This window comes from Dromaius novaehollandiae, chromosome 10, assembly GCF_036370855.1.
Source record: "Dromaius novaehollandiae isolate bDroNov1 chromosome 10, bDroNov1.hap1, whole genome shotgun sequence".
Taxonomy (NCBI): Eukaryota; Metazoa; Chordata; class Aves; order Casuariiformes; family Dromaiidae; genus Dromaius; species Dromaius novaehollandiae.
The window spans coordinates 2,502,142-2,521,736 of record NC_088107.1 but is presented as its reverse complement, the minus strand read 5'-3'; the positions used below and the strand labels follow the sequence as shown (position 1 = coordinate 2,521,736).

The following is a 19,595-nucleotide window of genomic DNA, read 5'->3' as shown; positions in this document are numbered from 1 at the left end:
GCCGTCAGCAGAACGGTCTCCCGGTCTTCTTCAGTGCGTCCACTGCTTTCCAGGTCGTGTGTCCTGTATCCCTTTGAGTTGGACCTCTTGCAGGTCGCTGACAGGTTTTGCCCACACGAGTGTTGCAGAGCTCCCAGGACGTGCGAATACTCGTGCGTCCACCTGATCGGTCAAAGCTCGGAGCGCGAGGGGCCGGGCGGTGTGTCTCCGTGCGCCCGGGGACGCGCGTTTCCCTCCTGCTAGCACGGCAGGCGGATGTTTAGGTCGCAGAGGAAATCGGATTGCTCTTTTCTCGGCTCCGCGTACAGCAAACAGCTCTTCAGAGTCGCTCCGGAGTCCTGAGCGCCAGGAAGAAGAGCGAAGCCAAAACCCTGTAAACAAATACGGGTCTTTCTGCTGCAGCTCTGCTCCGAGCTCCGAGCTTGCGTATCGGTCCCGAGCTGTTTCAGCGGTTTTGCTCCAATGAGCAGCTATTTTCAGTGCAAATGGATTAAGTTTGTGCCGGATGCCCAGTTTTAGCGATCCCAGGGTTTCGACTCCAGGTGACTTGCTTGGGCTGCGGCGCTTTTGGAAGGGAAACCCTCGTTGCTGCTTTTCCATTTGGGAGCTGGGCTCGGGAAGCGGAGCACCGCCCCGGTGCCGCGCTGGGTTTCGCCCCGGGGGAGCCGGCGGCAGGCAGCCGCGGGACCCGTCCCCGTCCCCGTCCCGGCATCGTGGGCATCCCCGCGGCGAGCCAGCCACCACGATTCGCTCCTTCTAGCGCCGCTCCGCTTGAGCTCCGCCGTAGGCAGGTGTGGGAAAACCATCCATTCGGCTAGTTTTGGGCCGGGCAGGGTGATTTTTGGAGCTTTCCGGCTGGGAGCTGGCGTCGCGCTGCAGTCGGGCACGGCGTCCCCCGATGCACCCAAGCGTGCCGTCCCCGAGGAGGTGCAAGCAGCAGGTCTTCTCCATTACGTGCTGGTCTTAGGAGAAGGTAGGTCTCAAGCTGTCCCATCGCTGCAGGCACCTGGAGGTCCCTGGAGGACCAGCTCTGCAGGAGGAGGTGAGGTGGGACGGATGCGGAGCAGAAACCCCAAAGCTTGCGCCCGGCTCGGCGCGGGGTTTCGGCGGGCGGTCGGCACCGCGTCCCCCGTGCCCGGCCGGCCGGAGAGCGACAGCCGCCGCGGGGCCGGGCGAGGGTCCTCCTCGCTCTTCATCGTGCTGGGGAAACTCTCGGGAACGTTATAATTAGCGCAGACATTGCGGTCCGCCGGGGTGGGGAAGCGGGGAGAACGGGGAATTTTTTTAGACTTTATTTTATTTTTTCACTTGGAAATGCAGCCTCTTGCAGTCATGCTGTCACAGTTAAAATAAGGTTTAAATTACAGGGCTGGCTGTGGCTTTTTCCCTTTCTTTCAGAATTTTTGCCAACTTGCAATTTACTTAATGAAATCCTGCTATTTCGTTTAACAGGGATATTTTTTGCAGATGTTGATTTAACCCAGCTTTATAAAATATGTGAACTGTGCAGTTTCTTTCCTATTTTTAACAATTTAAGGGTTCTAGCGCAGTAACTTGACAAAACGTCTAATGTTGATAGCGTCGTTTGTTTGCACCATGAGAATATTGAGGTTTAGTGATGAGCCCGCCTTCGGTACCATCCACCGCCGCTGCTCGCCATCAGAAGCAGGCAGAAGTGTTGCAATAACGAGCCAAAGCAATCCGGAGGCGGAAATACGGCGCTCCTGGAGCCCTCTCTGCCGCTCCGTTAATGCACTTCTGCAAAATCTCTGATGCGGATTTTGCACTCGGTGATTCCTCTGGTTCGGTGCAGGGGGTTTCTTTGCATGCGTGCGTATTTTGTACGTATGTGACCTATTTTGCTAGAGCAGAGAGAAGAGAGCTGAGTCTCTTTAGGTGGCTGACAGGCTGCCTTTGCAACCTACAGTACCAGACATATTTCCCCCAATACGCCTTGCTTTATTTTTTCAAAGCAATTCCCCTTGAGGGGAGAGAGGGAATTTGACATTTCTAACACTCAGCTGTGTTCAGGGTGCATAGTCTTGAAGTCGTTGGCCATGGCGAAGCGTTCACACGCTCCGTTGATCTCCCTGTCCTCGATTCACCAAGAGCCCTACCTGTTGTGCGTTCCTTTTCCCTCTCAATGAGAAAGTCATTTAGTCTGGTCCTTAATTTCCCAGGTTTATAACCGCAGCCTGTGGGTTCCCGAGAACATGGGCAGAAATTGGGGACTGCGAAATTGCAACTGGGAACCCTGAGCAGGCTGTTCCCAAAAAGGTGTTTTTTAGGATTTTTTAGCTGTAAAATCTCTGCTGCCCTCCAAGAAAGAGGTGAGCGTGGCCAGGAGAGGGGAGGGGATTTTGACTGCGGCACCTTGAGCCCTTTCTCTTTGCACGTCCAGGCGCGTTGGGCTGGGCTGGATCCGTGCTGGTGCAGCAGGAGGGATGTGTCCCACTGAGCCGTGTGTGTATATTTTGGTATTTTCCTTTTTTTTTTTTTTTTTAAAGAAACTGTGGTTTTTGGAAATGAAAACAAGTCCCTCTTGGACGGGGAGGGTAATTAGCATGAGTCACCTCCACTCTCGATGTGCAAATACATGGTTAGGAATTTTGTAATTTGGGAGATGATTGCAAAGATGCTTTCGGAGGCTCTCCCTGGCTTCAGCAGCCGTGCCGGTTCCCACCCCCACCCCTGCTTATCCCCCGCGCAGAGTTGCTGTTTATCTGAATTTTCCTAGATTTACAGCGCCGTTCCGGAGCGGCTGGGAACGACGGGAGGGATGTTTGTGCTTTGGGGCAGGCTTATCCCGAGCGAGCTGGGACGCCCGGCCCGGCCCCGTTGGCATCGCCCCTCTTTGCCCCGTGCCGGTGTGAGGAGGGGTCGGGGGCGCGTGGCGGTCCGGCACCGCGCTGTCGGACCAGGGATGCTAGGGAGCAGCTACGGCTTAAATCCCGGGATGCTGAAGTCATTGTTTAGTCTTGGCTCCAAGAGGGAGCAAGAGCCCGTGGACGGGGGCCATGGGCGGCTGTCACGGAGCGGCTCCGCGCCGCGGCGGAGGCCTGGAAGAGTCCCAGGAGATGTTTGCACGGAAATGCATGGACTCGCTGGTGGAAAAGGCGGCGTGCCTGGGGCCCTGGCCCCGGAGCGGCGGGGCAGCCAGGTGAGAGCTGCCGTTCCCGTGCCCCGTCGAGCCGCCGACTCCCCGTCTCTGCCCGCGGAGCCGAAAGCGTCGCTCCTCCCGGCCGGGGCGGGAGCATCGCTTGCTGGTTTGCAAAAATAGCGAAGCGTCGCGAAGCCGTTGAGCCCGCGGCCGGCTTGGCTTCCCGCGTCGTTGGAAAGCTGATAGCGGCAGAGTAGAGGGCCGTGGGTCAGCGTCCCACGTCACGTGAGCTGTCCCGCCGCCGCGGTGGCCGGTCAAGAGCTTCCCGCGATGCGGCAGTGTGGGATGCAAGCGTTTCCACCTCCCTGGCTGCCTTCGTGACATCCTCCCAGAGAGGCAACATCTGGCTCCCCAAAACACCTTTGCAACCCAGTGGTGGCCGGTCTGCCCTAAAACCTGGCTTTATTTGATGTTAGCGTGAACCAGGCAGAGCTTTCGTCTTATCGCAGCCTGAGCCTCAGCTCTCTGGACCAGAAGCTCCCCGCTAAGCCAGTTCCTAGGCTTTAGGGCTGCGCCTGGCGAGCTCTGCCGTTACCTGCCTCCACGATGCTGAGAAAATCACTTAATTTCTCCAAGCCGCCTCCATCGATTGCCCCGCGCTCGCCCCGGCGGCAGCCGCGTCGCGGGTCGGGATCTGCCGCCGGGTGCCTGGTGTGCGCTGCCCGGAGGGCCTGGGCGAGGAGGGAAGCATCAGTGCTGCTCTCGCTGCTCGCCGGGACCTTGTAATTAGCTACTGCTTTTAAAACGCTTTGAAGCTGTCGGCTGAAGCTGCTCGACAAGAGGAACCTCTTATTATCTATACGCTGCTTTGCAGGATCCCTCTTGCACCTCAGGATGCTCCGGTGCACGGAGGCGTTCCCGGCTCCGCTGCCCGTCGCGTCACTCCCGGCCGGGCTCCCCGAAAGCATCCCCGCCTGCTCCGACCGGCTGCCTGGGAGGAGGCAGCCGGAGCAGCCGGCACCGCGGCGGGCGTCCGTCCCCCGGATTAGTTAATACCGAGCGCTGGCAGCACGCCGGGCCGGGCGGCCGGGAGAAGGAGCGCGGGAAGGGTGGTGCCCGCGGCGGGGTGATGGGTTCGGCTTTGCTGGGGTGAAAAGGGACGTTTATAGCCCAGCGAGTTACTGGAGGGTTTCTGCCAGGTTCTCGGCGTTTCTGTAGCTCGAGCGCGGGAAAAGGGATTGCGACCACGTTTGTCCAAAGGAGCGGGGAGCTTCTGAGCTCTCAGCCACAAAATCACAAAAAAGGCTTTTTCGCCCCCATTTTTGGTCCCATTCCGGAGCTGAGGGTGCTGCCTGCGCTCCCGTGCTCCTGCCCTGCGTTCCCGGGGCTTTTCCCCTGCGTCCAGCCTGTTTGCGTGCCTTGCCCTCCAGGGTCCAGAGCCTCCTGGACACTGCTGGGAGGATTTTCAGCAAATCCCCAGATTTTGCAGAAAAGCGGTTCCTGCGGGCGTTCCCCGCTGCCTTTCCCCGGCTCGGCCGGCCGGCCGGCACCCCGGCCCCTTGGAGCGGGACCTTGGGCTTGTGCTGGGACTGGAGCTACCCAGGGCTGATATCCAAAACTGCAGAAATCGCAGCCAGGTTGTGGCCGATGACGCTGGAGGTGGTTGCGTTTGGGCTCCTCGTGAAGACGTACTTGCATCCTCGTGTTATCTTCGTGTTATCTTCTACGGCGGCGATAGGGCGGTTGCATGCCCAGCATCCCGGCGTCGGAGCGATGCACGTGCCTACGGAAGCTGCGAGCGAGGGAAGCCGAGGGCACATTGAGACCGCTCAACTCCAAAAGTCACCTACATCTCCGAGAACATTGGAAGTAACATGTAAAAACATCAGTGAGAAATACCTGAGTTGCACTTTTTCAATTTTCTTTCTTTTTTGGATTGTTTACCCTTAGCTGAAAAGACCTTTGTGAACTGTGCAGGGGAGCTGGGAAAAACTGGGTAAATCACCTTAAAACAGTGTTGTGGACTGAGCGTCTGACGGCTGGAGAAGATGCGTCGGGAACAAACTTCTTGACTTTAGCTTCCAAATAACCTAGGTGATGACGTCTTACCAGCTTCACAACAGAACCCGCCGCGGCGTGTTTCTATTTGAAGGATGTTAAAAAAAAAAAGAGCCTGAGCTGATGATTTTGTGGAGCGGTTTCTTTTCTGCCGAGAAAATTGTTCTCGTCCGAATTCTTGGCATTGTCTGCCGCCCTGTGTTGCTTTTGTTTCCCGGGCTGCCATGGAAATGTCCCCCTTTCCCCCCCGGTCCTCTCCACGCGCCTCCTCCACCGCCGTCCCCCCCCGCCTTGCATCAGCTCTGCTGCGCATCAGACCCTTTTCGGAGCTAATTTAATTAATTAACCCAGCACAAGTGTTCTTCTGAGTTAATCATCTACTGAGTTTATGAATTAAAGCAGCTCATGGAGGAGGCTGGGCAGCACCAGAGCTCTGGCCCAAGGTTGGTGGCTGGAGGAGGAGGAGGAGGAAGAAAAGGAAGAAGAAGAAAAGAAGAAGAAGGAGGAGGAGGAGGAGGGGAACCCAGATGCTGTTTGAAGGACCAGTGTGATGGGTTGAGCTCGGTAAACGATTGTGGAGCTTTTGGCGACTTCTCACGGACCTTTATGGGTTGGGGAGCATGTGGTTTGTCTTGGTCAAAGCTGGGAGCTGCCTCCATCCCGTGTAGGACCTCCCTTGCCGGGGGACGGTGCAGACACCCTGGGCACCGCTGCTCCTCCGGATTCCCACGGCTCGGCACGGGATGGCAGCCCGCCGCCCTCGGCACGCTCGCGGGCCAACTTGGCCCTTAGAGACCCGGTCAACAAAATCGCACTTTCCACTGAGAACTTCTGGGGGGCTGCATATATGTGTGTATATATATATATTTTTGCTTCCATTTTCCATGAGCAGTTGCATTGGGGCTTCGCTGCGAGGAGGCTGCTCGCCTTCCCCGAGCATCCGCCCGCTCTGGGATTTTGGGGTTATTTCCCTAGGATGAGGGAGCGGCAGCCTGAGGCCTTGGAGCAGGGGCAGGGAGCGGGGACGCCGGCGGCCCGGACCCCAGCGTCACCAGGGAGTGACTTCTTTCGTAGTTGGCTCCTACAAATAAGTGATGGTGGTAGTGACATTTTAACTGCAAAGAGCTGCTGTCTGGCCCCGCTCGGGGCTATCGCCGTGCTCGAGACGGCGGGGACAGGAGGGTGCTGGAGCCCCGGGGCTCCCGCGCGGCGACTTCGCGCCGTACGCTGTTCAGCGGGGTGGGTTTTCGGGGGGGCAGGGGGGCTGAAGTGATGCATTCCAGCTGAAGCTTGTAAGGCTGAGGTATTTTAAGTATATTGGCTTAATGAAAATGATCGTGAGCTTTGCTGGGGCGGATTGACAATTAATTTTTTTTTCTTTTTTGCAGGGCCATAAAAATTCCATTTCTGCCGTGGAAAGTTTTAACCTCTTCGTTACCCTGCAGCTTGTTTCTGAGGGCTTTAGTCGGGGATTATTTCAGCCGATGGCTCCCTGGTGAACTGTGAAAGGACTGGGGGGAAGCGTGCACGTGCTTTGGGCTGGCTTCTTCTCTGGCGGCTCGTTCGCAGTGACCTGTTTGTGCGTATAACGGTGCCGGTCCCACGCGCCGGCATGTTCGGTCGGAGCGGCCTTGGGCTGCCCGCGACGCGGCCGCGGTGCCGTGGGAAAGGCCGGGCGCGGGAATCGGGCACGGCCACGGGGCGCCCCTGGAAATCCCGCTTCCTCTCTTCGCAGCCGCTCGGGACTTCTCCGGGCGCCCAGATGGGCGTTCAGATCCCGGCTAGTGCAGTAGCTTTATTTATTTTACGTGCATGGTTTTTCCGTCGGGTGACTGGTGATACACGCGTTTTGGAAAATGCATCAGTGATATTAGGGGCTGCTCCGTAAAAGGGAGGTTGACATCACTTGTTGCTCGTGGGGGTGTCCATTTAAAAAACCAAAACGCTGTGATTTTTGACCGTTTCAGGAAGAGACAGCACAAAAATATCCCTCGAAGCACTGCGGTCATGAAAAACTCTGCTTCTGGAGAAAATCACTGCCAAGCTTCCCTAGCAGTTGCCACTGCCGTGTAAATCACGGGGGAGTTTTGGTGTATTCTGGGTAGCTACGTCCCTCCTCTCCCCCGTTTCCCTCCCCAGCTGCAGCTACGGGCACGGGCAGCTTTGCTGGGGGGTGGCAGATGCCTCCGTTCGTGAATGTCCCCGCTATCCGCGATGGCCCGTGGGAAGGACCCTTGGCCGGGAGGACAGGGTGGCCCGTGGGGCGGGAGCCGGTGCTGGGCGCCGGGTTTCACCTGCGGGCAGAGGTTTGCTCGGGCGACGGCCGGGTCGGGAGCCGCGCGGGAGAAGCCGACGCATGAATCAGAGAGACTTTGATCCGGCGTTTTTGTGATCTGCCCATGTTTCCCAGCCTGCTTTTAAACGCAACATCAAGCAGTGGGCAGGGCCCGCGCTGGTTTCGTCTCGGATAAAGCATCTTTCTTTTCTTAATGAACCGCTTTGAACTTTACTGGCACCAAGTGCTGTCAAATCCGAATAATGTGAAGCTCGCGGTCTGCAGGGAGCGGAGCAGCGGTGCTGCATTCCCCTTCGGGCCCGAGGACTTTTCATTTGCTCTTTGCATTTGTTCTGCTGCCCGGGTTTCGTGTGCAGGAGGGTTTTCTCGTCAAGTCCCAGGCATTGCGGGACCGGAGCGTTTTCCTCTCTCCCAGAAAGGAACCAGCAAGCGCATCCCTGTTCTGGGGGAGGGAAAATACACAAGTAAATAAAACCGTGTTTTCTCGCCCGTGCATAAAGGGCGGCGTGGAAAAAGAGGAGGGAGACGGGAATATTGGTTTGACACGCAGGGAGGTGCTTTTCCGCCGGCCGCCCCTGCTGCCGGGCGAGGGGTAGCGGCTGATGGCTGGAGGCGAAACTCCTCCTTGGCCGGGGGTGAGACGCAGCGCGGCCCCCCCGTACCGGGGGCTCGCTGCAGTGCTCGCTGTACGTCCGGGCTGCAGCAGGAGTTCATCTTCCCAGGATTTTTTTCGGCCCCCGAGCCGCGTGCACGTATGGGCGAGCTGATGCTCACGCCGTAAACCGCGTGGAAGTCATTTTAACGAAGGGTCCTGATCATTCACTTCTTGTAAAAACCTTCTCTTGGTTTCAGCATGTGCATAGAGGGGTCTTTTTACCGAAATATTTGCCAGTTCTTGGATAGCAGGAATGGCATCAGGGATGGTTGCAACCCGCCATCAGACGTCGTAGCAGAACGGGCGCCCTTTTCCTCCTGCCTGTGTTTCGCTCCGCTGGGAACATTAATTTGCAATAAACCATGGGAAAAGCCTATTTAAAACATTTATTGCTAACTGTTCCCCTAATTAATTCAGCTGAATGGGAACCTGAGTTTTGATGTTATCCCGTTCTTAGTGTGTAAGGGAGATTTGGGGGGCGAAGGGGCTCCTGCAGCACCCAAGGGGGACACCAGCAGCCCTTGGGGATTGAGAGGAGCGTTGGAAAGGCGTCTCAACTTCACGATATTCCAGGGAAAGAGCTGTGAAAACTGGTGTCCTTACTCTGCCCGGCAGATCACGCCGGTTCGCCCGTGCCGAGCGCTGCGGAGGATGTAACCGCGAGTGGAGCTCGGTGGCTCAGTGCCCGCGTTCGGTTCTGGCTATGCTGCTGTTTTCATCTTGTACAGACCACATTGCGTTTCATCTCTTAAGACCTAGAAGCATTTGCCCAAGTGCTTTTCGAAGAGCAAAATGCTCTGGTGGTCTGCGTGGTAGTAGACCAGGGGAAGGTGTCAGAGAAGGCCAGAAGATTTCACCCATGCCAAGCTCTTGTTTTCAGTGATTTGCACAGACCTAGCTGAGGACGGTCTTGCTTCGGTGATGTCTAGTTAGACAGGGCTTTGGGTCAGACTTGTGTTGATACCATTAACTGGATTAACATAGTTTCTGCAAACACTGCAGAAGTCCCATAATGAGGTTCTGAAACTTTCTGTCACCAGTTTCCTTAGAGTTTCTGTTCTTGGTGGAGATATGAGTCTTACCGTCTTGTCGGGACTAGTCAGCTCTTTTTTTTCCCCCCAAACTCAAAATTAGATTTGTATCATCTTTTCTTCCTCCTCTAAAACATCATATTCCCGTGACTAGTGCGTTGCAAGGTGTCGTGACATGCTTTGGAAGAGTCAAGTCCAGTGGGCAGTGTTGGATGATGAGCTTGGATGCAACATACTCATCCCGCAATTGCAGATGGAGTCATCACCCTTCCAGGGCAAGTCGTGTTGCTCCTCCAGCTCCTTGTGGCCTGGGGGCAGTGGGTGCCTTTGAGATGGCAAAGGACATAAAGGTTATTGGCCAAAGAGCAAGAAAGGGAGGAAAATCTTTGCGTATGCTGATGCATTTTGTTGCTAGCAGAGTGGGGCGCTTGGAAGAGCTCTGTGCAAGTGACTCCCTGAGCCGTCCCCAGCCCGCTGGGAGGGTGGGAGCCAGATCTGGGCGAGCTGGGATTCGCTTGCGGCTTTAACGCCCGAAGCTCGCGGGGTGGGAGGGCACTTCTGCTGGTGCCGGTCACGCCAAAGCGGTCTCACGTGACCGTGCTGGACGTTTCTTCCTTAGCATAATTCTCTTAGTTGAACAGGAGCTTCAGCTTCTGCCGAAGGTTGGACATTTGGCTGTATTCGGTTTGGTGCAGCATCTCCTCGCACAGAGACAGGTCCAAGGTGGAGTCAATAGCTTGGGGGTTACGAGGGGAGGGAAGGGAAGGGATTGCACCGGCTGGCTGGAGAGGGGCTGTAGTATTTACCTGGGCTGTGAACTGATTGAGAGCAGATGTAAAACTCACTTGTGTGTACATGCGCGTGCAGGACTTGCAGTTGTAGAAGAGAGATCTTCTTGGTGAGGTGCAAAACGAAAATAAGATGGACTATCATCAATGCAAGAGCAAAGTATTTCCTATGGATCAGCATTTTCTCGTAGTCCAGCTCCCAGAGCGTGCTGCTTTGGGGGAAACGGGGAGGTTTCAAAGCAGATCGAAGTGACTTAGATCATACTGTGGGTTTCGGGGAAGGTGAGGACGCTGGCCGCCTCCGCTCCGTAACACGGCTGCCCCTCCCGTGCGAACGCTTGGGTTTGCTAGCACGGCACCGGCGTGCAGGGTTTTCGGTGTGGAGTTGTTGTTTGCACTGCGGCATTTCACCGTTGCATTCCCGTTTGGGAATCGATTGGCGGGTAGGACCGCAGCGCGGCCGGAGCACCACGGCTTGCTCCCGAGGTCAGGGAGGGTCCTGGTCCGCCTGGCGCGGGTGGCTGTTCCTCTCGGACGGGACAGTGCGGGCTCCAGCCAAGGAGCGGGACGAGGTACTTCCGACCCAAAGGGGAGAGCAGAAGGCGCTTGGAATATTGCTCTGCTTTTTCATTGCTCCGTGTAGGAAGGGGCCAGAGCCGGAGGAGCAGCCTTTTGACTCGGGTCTCTCCTGGCTCCCCCTCTCTCGTGGTGGGTTTCAGGATAACGGAGCATCGGTTGGAGTGCGGTCTCCCGGTTCTCCAGGCCGTCGGCCCATCCATAGGATTGCTTTGGGATCCTTCTGCTCTCCCCAAGGCATCCTCACGCGTTGCCTTAGTTTGCAGAGCTGCTAGTGCCTCATTTAAGGGGAGCATCTGCGGACGGGCTGCAGTGCCTTCCGCTCCAGGGCGATCCGAGAGCGAGAAGCAGCGGGGCCGCGGGCGCGGGCTGCAGGGCCGGTGCGTCAGTGGAGGCTCTGAAGCAAAATCATGGCATCGCCCCGTGCGCGAGTTAATGAGACTCGATGGCACGGAGGCAGGGAGGACAGCGGGCCCCGTCCCGTGACGGCTCCTCGGGGAGCTTCGCACCGGGCAGGGGGGTGGCCCGTCCCCTCGCCCGCGGCGCCTGGTGAGCGCTCGAGCAGGGGAAGATGCCGCTGACTTGGGTAGGAAGTCGCCCGTGGATGACGAATCTGTTCATTATAAGGCCATCTTGGGAATCCCAGAGTGGTTTCCTTTAACCAGTTTGCTAGCAGCAGGATTGCTGTTGAGAAGAGGTGGATTCACCCCGTCAGGGGCCCTCCGAGAGCTGGAGCTCCCATGCTCCCTCTCGAGGCATCGGAAATTCTCCAAGGAGCTTCAGAAAGGCTTCTGGCTATCCGTATCCCTCCCATCTTCCTTGAGTGTCATTCCTAGAGAGAAAAGACCCTTCTCGCTGTCCTGGAGAGAATTCCCTGGTTTTACATAGGAACATGTATACTTTGTAGAAAATGCTGCCCTTGTGGCCTGAAGTGTCTTCTCAGATTTCGTGTTCCCCGGGGGAATATCTGCGTCCCCGTCAAAGGATGTTACATAGCAGAGATCGTATCGGATCTTTTATGTGAACAGTTCATGGACATCTGCATTTCAGCTCAGCAGAAAGTTGCCTTTGAAAATCAGGGCGCAGCTGAAGTCACTTCTGTTTTCAGATGCTTGTGGAGTAGATGAACTGGTAGCTGATCTTGCAGGTTATCAGAGAAGGGTCTGTGTATCTCCATCAGCTTGAGCAGCGCGTTAGGATAATGTTCTTCCCCTCCTTTGATGCCAAGCGTCTTGCGTTGAAGCAATGACTTAGATGCTGGCGGACCAGCGCAACGGCCCCGTGTGCCCTCGGTGCTAGAAGCTGGTGCACCTTTGCCATGAGACCAGCTAGTCCCAGCGGCTGGCCCATGCGAGTGCGAAGGAGGACTTGGGGTCCCCAGGAGCCTGGCAGTTGGGTGGCCGGACAGGTCATCAGCCTTGACTTGCCTTCCTTGGTGGCGTTTGACGTAATGGTTTGAGTGGAAGTTTTATTCATGTGTGAATAGAGCTGATGGGTGGAAATGGTTGTTTTTTCACGTTAAGTATATGTCCTTTTCTCCAGGCTGTGACAAGCCCTGACCGTGTCTTTGCTTTTCCCGCAGATGCCAGTACGTCACCCGATGCCGTCAAAAGGAGCCATTGGTGTAACGTGGCCTACTGGGAACACCGGACTCGCGTGGGCCGCCTCTACACAGTGTACGAACAGTCTGTCAGTATATTTTATGACCTACCTCAAGGAAACGGCTTCTGCCTCGGACAGCTAAACCTGGAAAACAGGAGCGAGACTGTGAGAAGGACTCGAAGTAAAATCGGCTACGGGATTTTACTCAGCAAAGAGCCGGACGGCGTGTGGGCCTACAACCGCAGCGAGCATCCCATCTTCGTCAACTCCCCGACACTGGACATCCCCAACTGTAGGACTTTGATCGTGCGCAAGGTGATGCCTGGCTACTCCATCAAGGTGTTCGATTACGAGAAGTCCTGCCTCTTGCAGCACGCCACCGATCTGGATTACGCCGACGGGCCCTACGACCCGAACAGCGTGCGGATTAGCTTTGCGAAGGGCTGGGGGCCGTGCTACTCGAGGCAGTTCATCACGTCGTGTCCGTGTTGGCTGGAGATTTTACTCAGTAACAATCGATAGCGGTCAGCCTCTGACGAAAGGAAAAAACAAAAAAAGACACAGACTCTCCCAAATATCATCTACCTAGATTTAATATAAAGTTTTATATATTATATGAAAATATATATTATACTTGTAATTATGGAGTCATTTTTACAATGTAATTATTTATGTATGGTGCAATGTGTATATGGACAAAAAACAGAAAATGCACTTTGGCTTATATAATTCTTTCAATACAGATTTTTTTTAAAAAAAAATTATACAGCAAAAATAGGAGAAAGCCCTAATTTTGATGTATGGTTTTTTTGAAATACTATTAATACCCAGACAAAAAGCTAATACCAGTCACTCATTGATAATAAAGTATTCGCATTATTGGGGGGGGGTTTAATTGTCTTTTTTTTTTTTTGGTCTTTTTCCCCCCCCGGCTCTTAAGTGCCGAGCGGTGTCTGCTCCGGCATTCTGCAGCCGGGCGCGATTTTGGGGGCGGCCGTCTCCCATCGGAGCCGGGACGCTTGGAAAAACACCGGATCGGTCCCCGGAGGGCTTCAGCTCTCCGAGAGCTCTGTAAATCAGGCTGGTTTGAGAGGCAGGGAGAAGAGGAGAGGGGAGGAAGAGCTCGGCGCTCGGGCGAGCGGGGCTGTGGGGGTGCGTGGGGGCCGGGTCCGCGCCGGGGGCACCTCGGGTGCAGCCCCCGTCGGGCTGACCCCCTCCTTCCCGGACCCGTGCCGCTGCACGGGAGGTGGATGCTTTCTTCATCGGGAATGTTTTTAACTGCATTATTTATTGCCGGTGACCGGTGTTGCCAAGTGTTACGGGTTTATTGCAAATCCCTGTACGTTTGATTTTCGCGAAGTCTCTGCCTCCGGAGTCCAGCGACGGCATAAGCTTTCAATTTAAGAGGGGATGTTTTCGTAGCCCTCCTATTTGCAGAGGAAAACATGAAATGTGACGCTGTTAAGGGTGCAAAATGCAGACAGAAAGCAAAAGAAGGACATCAACTTGTTGTTAAAAGCCCTCCTGGCCCGCGCCGGTGCCGCGCGTCTTGGCAGCTCGGCGTGCTGAGCAGGGAGGACGTGCGTGCGGAGCGGAGCGGAGCGGGAGAAGCCGCGCGGGAAGCGGCCGCCCTGGCACGGGCGATGGGAGAGACCCGGGCGGGGATGTCGCAACGACGTCTCCCCAGCCGCTCCTCAGCTCGCGGCCGTCCTCGAAACGGTATTTAGAATTGGTGTTTAATTGGGACCACATTGGCTGAGTTCACGCAGCCCCGGCGTTGATACTTGACATCGTTAATTTTTGTTTGTATTACAAGCATTGTTGTCAGGGAATGGTGTCAAAACATGTCACGATCGTTTAAGGCAGCTTTCGGGAATTTTAGGGATTGTTTTTTCCCTGCGTCCTCTTTGGCTGAGGCCTGGGCTCTTCGGCCGAACCGCCTACCTCGCTTTATCGCTTTCACGCAGTCGATTAAAACGCCATTTTTATTTTAAGTAATTTTATTACCAAGATGGGCTTTGGCTAATCATGTCCTCATTTTAACCTAGGCAGCCACAAGCCCGTTTGCTTGTCGCTGCTTGTTGCTTTCCTCCGCTCCTCTTTCCCCAGCGTTTCCCCCACCACCCAAAGGCTTTGCAGGCAGACACGGAGCAGTTCCCGAGACGGATGGACGGCCGTCCCTCCGAACCGACCATCCTCCCGGACCCTCCTCCTCCTCCTCGCGCCAGCCGCAGGACCGCAGCCCGCCTGTTCTCCGCGTTTCGGAAGAGAAAATGCCAAGGATAGATATTCCCGTTTGCTTTTGTGCTATTGCAGACAATTCCAAGCCCTCCTCGCTCTTTCTTGTTTGGTTTCAAAAAGCCACCGACCAAGCGTTGCGGCTTGGTGGAGCAGCCGCCCTTCGCCTCTCTCTGCGCTCGGGCGTCCGAGCAGAGCGGCCCCGGTCCGCGCAGGGCACTTCAATATCTCCTTTAAGCTCTGTTAGTATCTGTTAAGGTCTCTTACGGAAAAGGTACGGATGGGAAGGTGCGATGCAGGTGCCGTTTTCTGCGCGATGGCAGCGTGCAAGTCCTTAGCCCGTGCGTGTTGCTCGGTGGGACGCTTGGAAGACACGAGGCCGGTCCACCTTTCCCGTTAACCCCGCGTGGAAATGAGACCCGGCTCCCGGCAGTGCCAAACCAGGCTCCGTCCGGTCGTGGCTCTCCCTGCGATCCTGCAGCTTCTCGGCGCGGCGAGAGGGGATGAACCGACGCTCCCTGGTCTGCGCCCCGCTCCTGCCTGCCGCGCCGGGCAGCACAGCCTCGGCGTCGGCTTTTGGGCTCCCGTTGTGCAACCTGCCGATTGCACTTCATTTTCCTTTTTTTTTTTTTTTTTTATTACTCATCCAGCTTCCCAGGAATAAATCTAGAGTTTTATTTCAGTTGACAGCAAGGCTTTAAAGGGAATAGAAAGGATTTTACGAAGATGTGAAATAAGACATCAGGTCTTTCCTTCTGCCTCGTTTCTCTCCTTGAAGATTTTATCATAATAATTTCAACTTAGGACGCTGCAAAGAAGCTTTTGGGCTTGCAGGCCAGCGGAGGCGGCGCTGGGCCCTTGCAAAGCTGAGCTCAAGGCTCCTGCTCGCAGCGCCTGCAGCCGGCTCGCCGCGGTCCCGGGCGGAGGGCGGCCGGAGGGACCTGCCGTCGGACCACCCAGCGCTCCGGCCGCCTCGCCTCGTGACTCACCCCTCCCGAGCTCCAGAAACCCAGTCTAAACAAGATGCTCTTAGAAGGCAGATAAAAACGAGAAGGGGAAGAGCGTTCCCGGCAGCCCCCGCGGAGGCAGGGCCGGCCCCACATTGCGCCGGGCGCTGCTGCCTGCACCACGCACCTCGAGAGCCGTGTGCCTCCACCACGGAGGCTCAGACGGCTGGAAAAAGACACCGTTACACCATTTTCCCCCTGAATTATAATGCATATTTATTATATATTATAATAAATAATGTAGTAATGCAGAGAGAGCGCAGCAGGCAGCACGCAGCTGGGGCGGCCGCAGGAACCATGGAGCCGCTCTCCCCAGCGTGTCCTGCACGCGGGTGACCGGGGGCCTGGGACGTGCCTGGGGGACCGAGCCAGCAGGGCCGATGTCCAGCCTGCAGAGTCACCAAGTGACCAGTCTGCCTCGTGGCACAGCTGTTTCATTGAAGCCTTTCTTGCACGGTGATTCGTTCACCTATAAAACCAGTCGGGAGCTTTAAACACTCCCCCACAAGCCAGGTAGGGAAAAGCACGGGTTTAAATCAGACAAAGAGAAATTTGGTCCCTGCCACCGTTTGCAGGAAAAGCTGGGCTTTGGGGGGGTTGGGCTTTGCTGATGGCCCCGTGGACACCCCACCTGTGCCCTCAGCCCCAGCTGGCTCCCATCAGCATTGCCCGGCCCAGCTGCCCCCAGGTGCCGGCACCTCCCCATAGAAATGGGGCAGCTGCAGGCACCTGGGTTCCTTGGTGGTGTTGCACTGGGCTGCGTCTCTCCTCCTGGGGGGTTGAGCTCCTTCAGCGCCAGCGTGATGTGTTCTCTCCGTGCTCCTGCAAGGTAGGTCTGCGCGGCGTGCTGCGCTTGGTTTTTTCCATGGGGAAGAAAGAGAAGCGGTTGTCCCGCCGGAGAAGAGCCGGGGTGTTTCTGCCCTGGGTGCAGGCTGTGCCGGGGCTGAGCTGCTGCTCGGGGAGCCCGGAGCTGCTGGGTGGTTTTGTGCAGTTTCCTTGGAGCCGGAGCTGGATTTGCCTCCTCCTGGCAGTGCCGCTGGCTGCCAGCGTGGGCGGCTCATTGCCGAGGGGCTGCTTGGGGTGAAGCGTGTTGGTCCGTGCTGGGAGTACTGGGCTGCCTGGCCCCCGCTCCGGTTGCTTGCTGAAGGGGAGGCGCAAATGTCCCCCGCGTCACCCGGCCGCTGCACGCGCCTGGACTTGCCACCGCTGCCCCAGCGCGATGCTCTGCGGCCCGTGCTGGCGTTCCCTGGCGCCGGCTCCCCCAGCCCCTCGCTCTGCCGCGCTGATGAAAGGAGCTGTTCTGTACCACTTCCGCGAGCTGCTTCTCCAAATCCCCTTTTAATGAAGCCTGAACAAAAGATCTGAAAAGCATTCAAACCCTGCGCTCCAGCAAAGCGTGCCGGCGCTGCTTCCTCGCAGGGATTTGCTTTGAGCGCGTGCCACGATGCGCCGGGGCAGGGCGTGTGCGTGCGGGGCGTCCCGGCCAGCCCCCCGCTCCCATCGCAAGCACCAGCGAAAGCTCGGCGCTGGGGGATTTGCAGCGGTGACGAGGCCGTTGCCGTCTCCCGGAGAAGTCGGCTCGTTCTTCCCCATGGAATAAATAGATGGGAGCGAGTCCTGGCGCAGGGGAGCACCTTGCTCGGCTGCTCCGGGGGGAAGGTTTCCGTTTGCAGCTGCGGGGAGTTGCTGCCCTCGGGAGCAGAGGGTGTTGCAAGGGTGTTGCACACAAGACTTTCTCAGGCTGAGTTTCCCCAGACCACAGGCCTGAGAAATTTCCCTGTCAGCCGTGGATAAGATCTTGATCCTGGAGAAAAATCTGAAACAAATGGTCTGACCGGCTCTGGCTGCTCCGTGGGTCGTCCGTGGAGGTGGTGGGACGCGGAGATGTTCTAGCACGTTGCCTCAGAGCCCAGGCTCACTGGATGCCTTCATCTGATGGCACCAAAGACCTAATGGAGGGGCAGATGGTTCCTCGCAGTGTTACTGGGGTAACCAGGAGGAACATTAAGTCTGAACAACTTCTGCTTTAACTTCACAGTGCTAAACACACCCAGATCCCACTGGGGTGGAGGTCCTGAATTAATACCGCTCCTAGAACCGGACCTCCTTCTGGGCTTTGACTTGTGCACTACGTTTATTTGACAGGGTCCTCTTAACTGGAGCAATGCTGCATTTTAAAAATGTGCAATAGGTTGATTAGAAGCAGCCGGTGGCCGCTGCCTCGATAGACCTCACCCTCCTGCAAGCTCTTCCTGCGAGAAAGACATTCATCATCTTGTCTTTCATGTTCATTACTATTATGATTTAGAAATAGCTTTTACTAGCCAGAACATAAAAGAAATGAATGCTAAAAGGAACCACATTCATCTCTTGTTTAAAAATAAAGCTAAAAATCCCTTTGTGGCATAGCTTTTGCCACAATTCTGCAAGGTCTGTCAGTCTTCAGGCCGTAATCCTCCTTTTCAGGGTTTTATCTTGGCAGTAAAAGTGCAGGGGATGCTTTCAATGCGTAATTGAAAGCTGAATATTCCCCCCTACATGGTCTGGTAAGGGGGGGAAAAAAATCACTTTGCTTTGGTATATGAGAATGAATTAGGGGCTTCTGTCTTGGCATGTTATATGATGATGTTTGACTTTGTAAATAATGAAATATTTCAAGTTCTTCACTTTAGATATATGTTAACGCTCTTAACAAAGCAATAGGGTTGGATAATCTTTATGGATAAATAACCGTGAGGAGCGAGTTGAAGGTGAGGGTACTGTGGGCTGTGCAATCTGCGGTGGCTGCAGCTACTCATTTCTCTGGGTTTCGAGCTGTTGAGTCTGGTGAATGTCCCGAGCGGTAACTGTGCTGATGTGGGACTGCCCTGGCTGGGTTTTAAGCTGAGTTTTCTTAAGGAGCAGAGCTGGGTTTGGGGCAGGAGGCGAACGCCAGCTCAAGAGAGCGTGCTCTAAGCTGGGCTCTCAAGTCCACGTGGGGACGAGGAAATCATGAGAAATCCCAGTGCGAGAAATCCCAGTGCGAGAAATCCCAGTGCCTTTGTGCTGTTTCCTTCCCATCTCCTGTCTGGGCCTGTCGGGCTGCTCGGGGCAGGAGCTGCCTCCTGGGTCAATGCGGAGTGGGTAGGATGGGAGGACGCCTCGGCTGCAGGCTCTCCAGAGGGCAGAAATACGGGTTCTTCTGTTTCTGATGACTTCTGGGGATGGGTTGCAGAGTCTGGTGCCCCGGCGAGGCAGATGTGCTGGGGCAGCGAGCCGGGCCCCAAGACTGGATCCAGGAAAACCTCTGTGAGATGCAGTCCACAACGGAGCATCCAGAACTCTTTCCTGTAAATAACCCCTTTTGCTTTCCTCAAAGGTCTTATTTTCCTTCTGGTGATGAAGCGTTGCTTGCTGCCTCGTGGATAATCCTTTCTGTATTCCGGAGTTATGAATGTGCTGGTGCGATGCACAAAGTAGCATCTGTACTATATACACTGTGGGAACAACCCAAAATTGCTCTGCAACTCGACTGGCTTACAATTATATTGGATTCTATTAAATTAAAACACATAGCACATATATTACACAATAAACCACAGCTATTTCATGGATCAAATTAAGTTTTATTTGGGCAAATTACAACCTTTCTTACAGTTGGGCCTTTGTGAAACCATTCCTTTTTAATAAAAGCAGGCATTTTTGGCAAACGCACTTAAAGTGTGCATTCCTAATAACTGCATATGCCGTTGCTGTTCTTTCTGGGATATATGTAGCTAATTATCTTATATTTAGGATAGATCCAAATGAGCAGTATCTTCCCTTTTCTCCTCCCCCAAACTCCCTTCTGCTGGAATTTCTTATTGCTTTCCATTTTTATTAGTTTGGCTGTGGAAGTCAGCAGAAAAAAAAGTTTCCTTCTCCTCGTTAAAAGCAGGAGCGCATTTCCCGGAATCGCAGAGGAAACGTGACTCCCCGGCCGTGGGGCGCCGGGAGCGAAGGAGCTCGGGGGGACGCGGGGAGGGTGGGAACGACCCCGGGACCTGGATGGGGCGGGCGGTGGGACGGCTGGCAAAACGCGGCCCCTCGGTGCTGATGGGGCATCGCTGCCGGTCGGGAGCCTGCGGGAAGCTCCCGGCTCCGGCGGAGGGACCGTGCTCGGGGCTGGAGGTGCCAGCGGGTTTCATGAAATGCTTTTGCAAGAGGTTGGATGTCGTTTGAGACTGCCGAGCCTCAGGCAGGTTTTGCTGAAGTTGATCAAATGG

At 55.6% G+C, this 19,595-nt stretch overlaps 1 protein-coding gene across 1 annotated transcript in view; it reads left to right on the top strand.

Annotated features, from left to right (window-relative positions):
* Positions 1-12,990, top strand: part of SMAD6 (SMAD family member 6) — a 31,575-nt gene extending 18,585 nt beyond the window's left edge. Inside the window, exon 4 of the mRNA XM_064517854.1 lies at positions 12,087-12,990. Within this exon, the coding sequence (XP_064373924.1) occupies positions 12,087-12,628 (542 nt within the window). The 3' untranslated portion in view covers positions 12,629-12,990. The remainder of the gene's footprint in view (positions 1-12,086) is intronic.
* Positions 12,991-19,595: the final 6,605 nt, after the last annotated feature.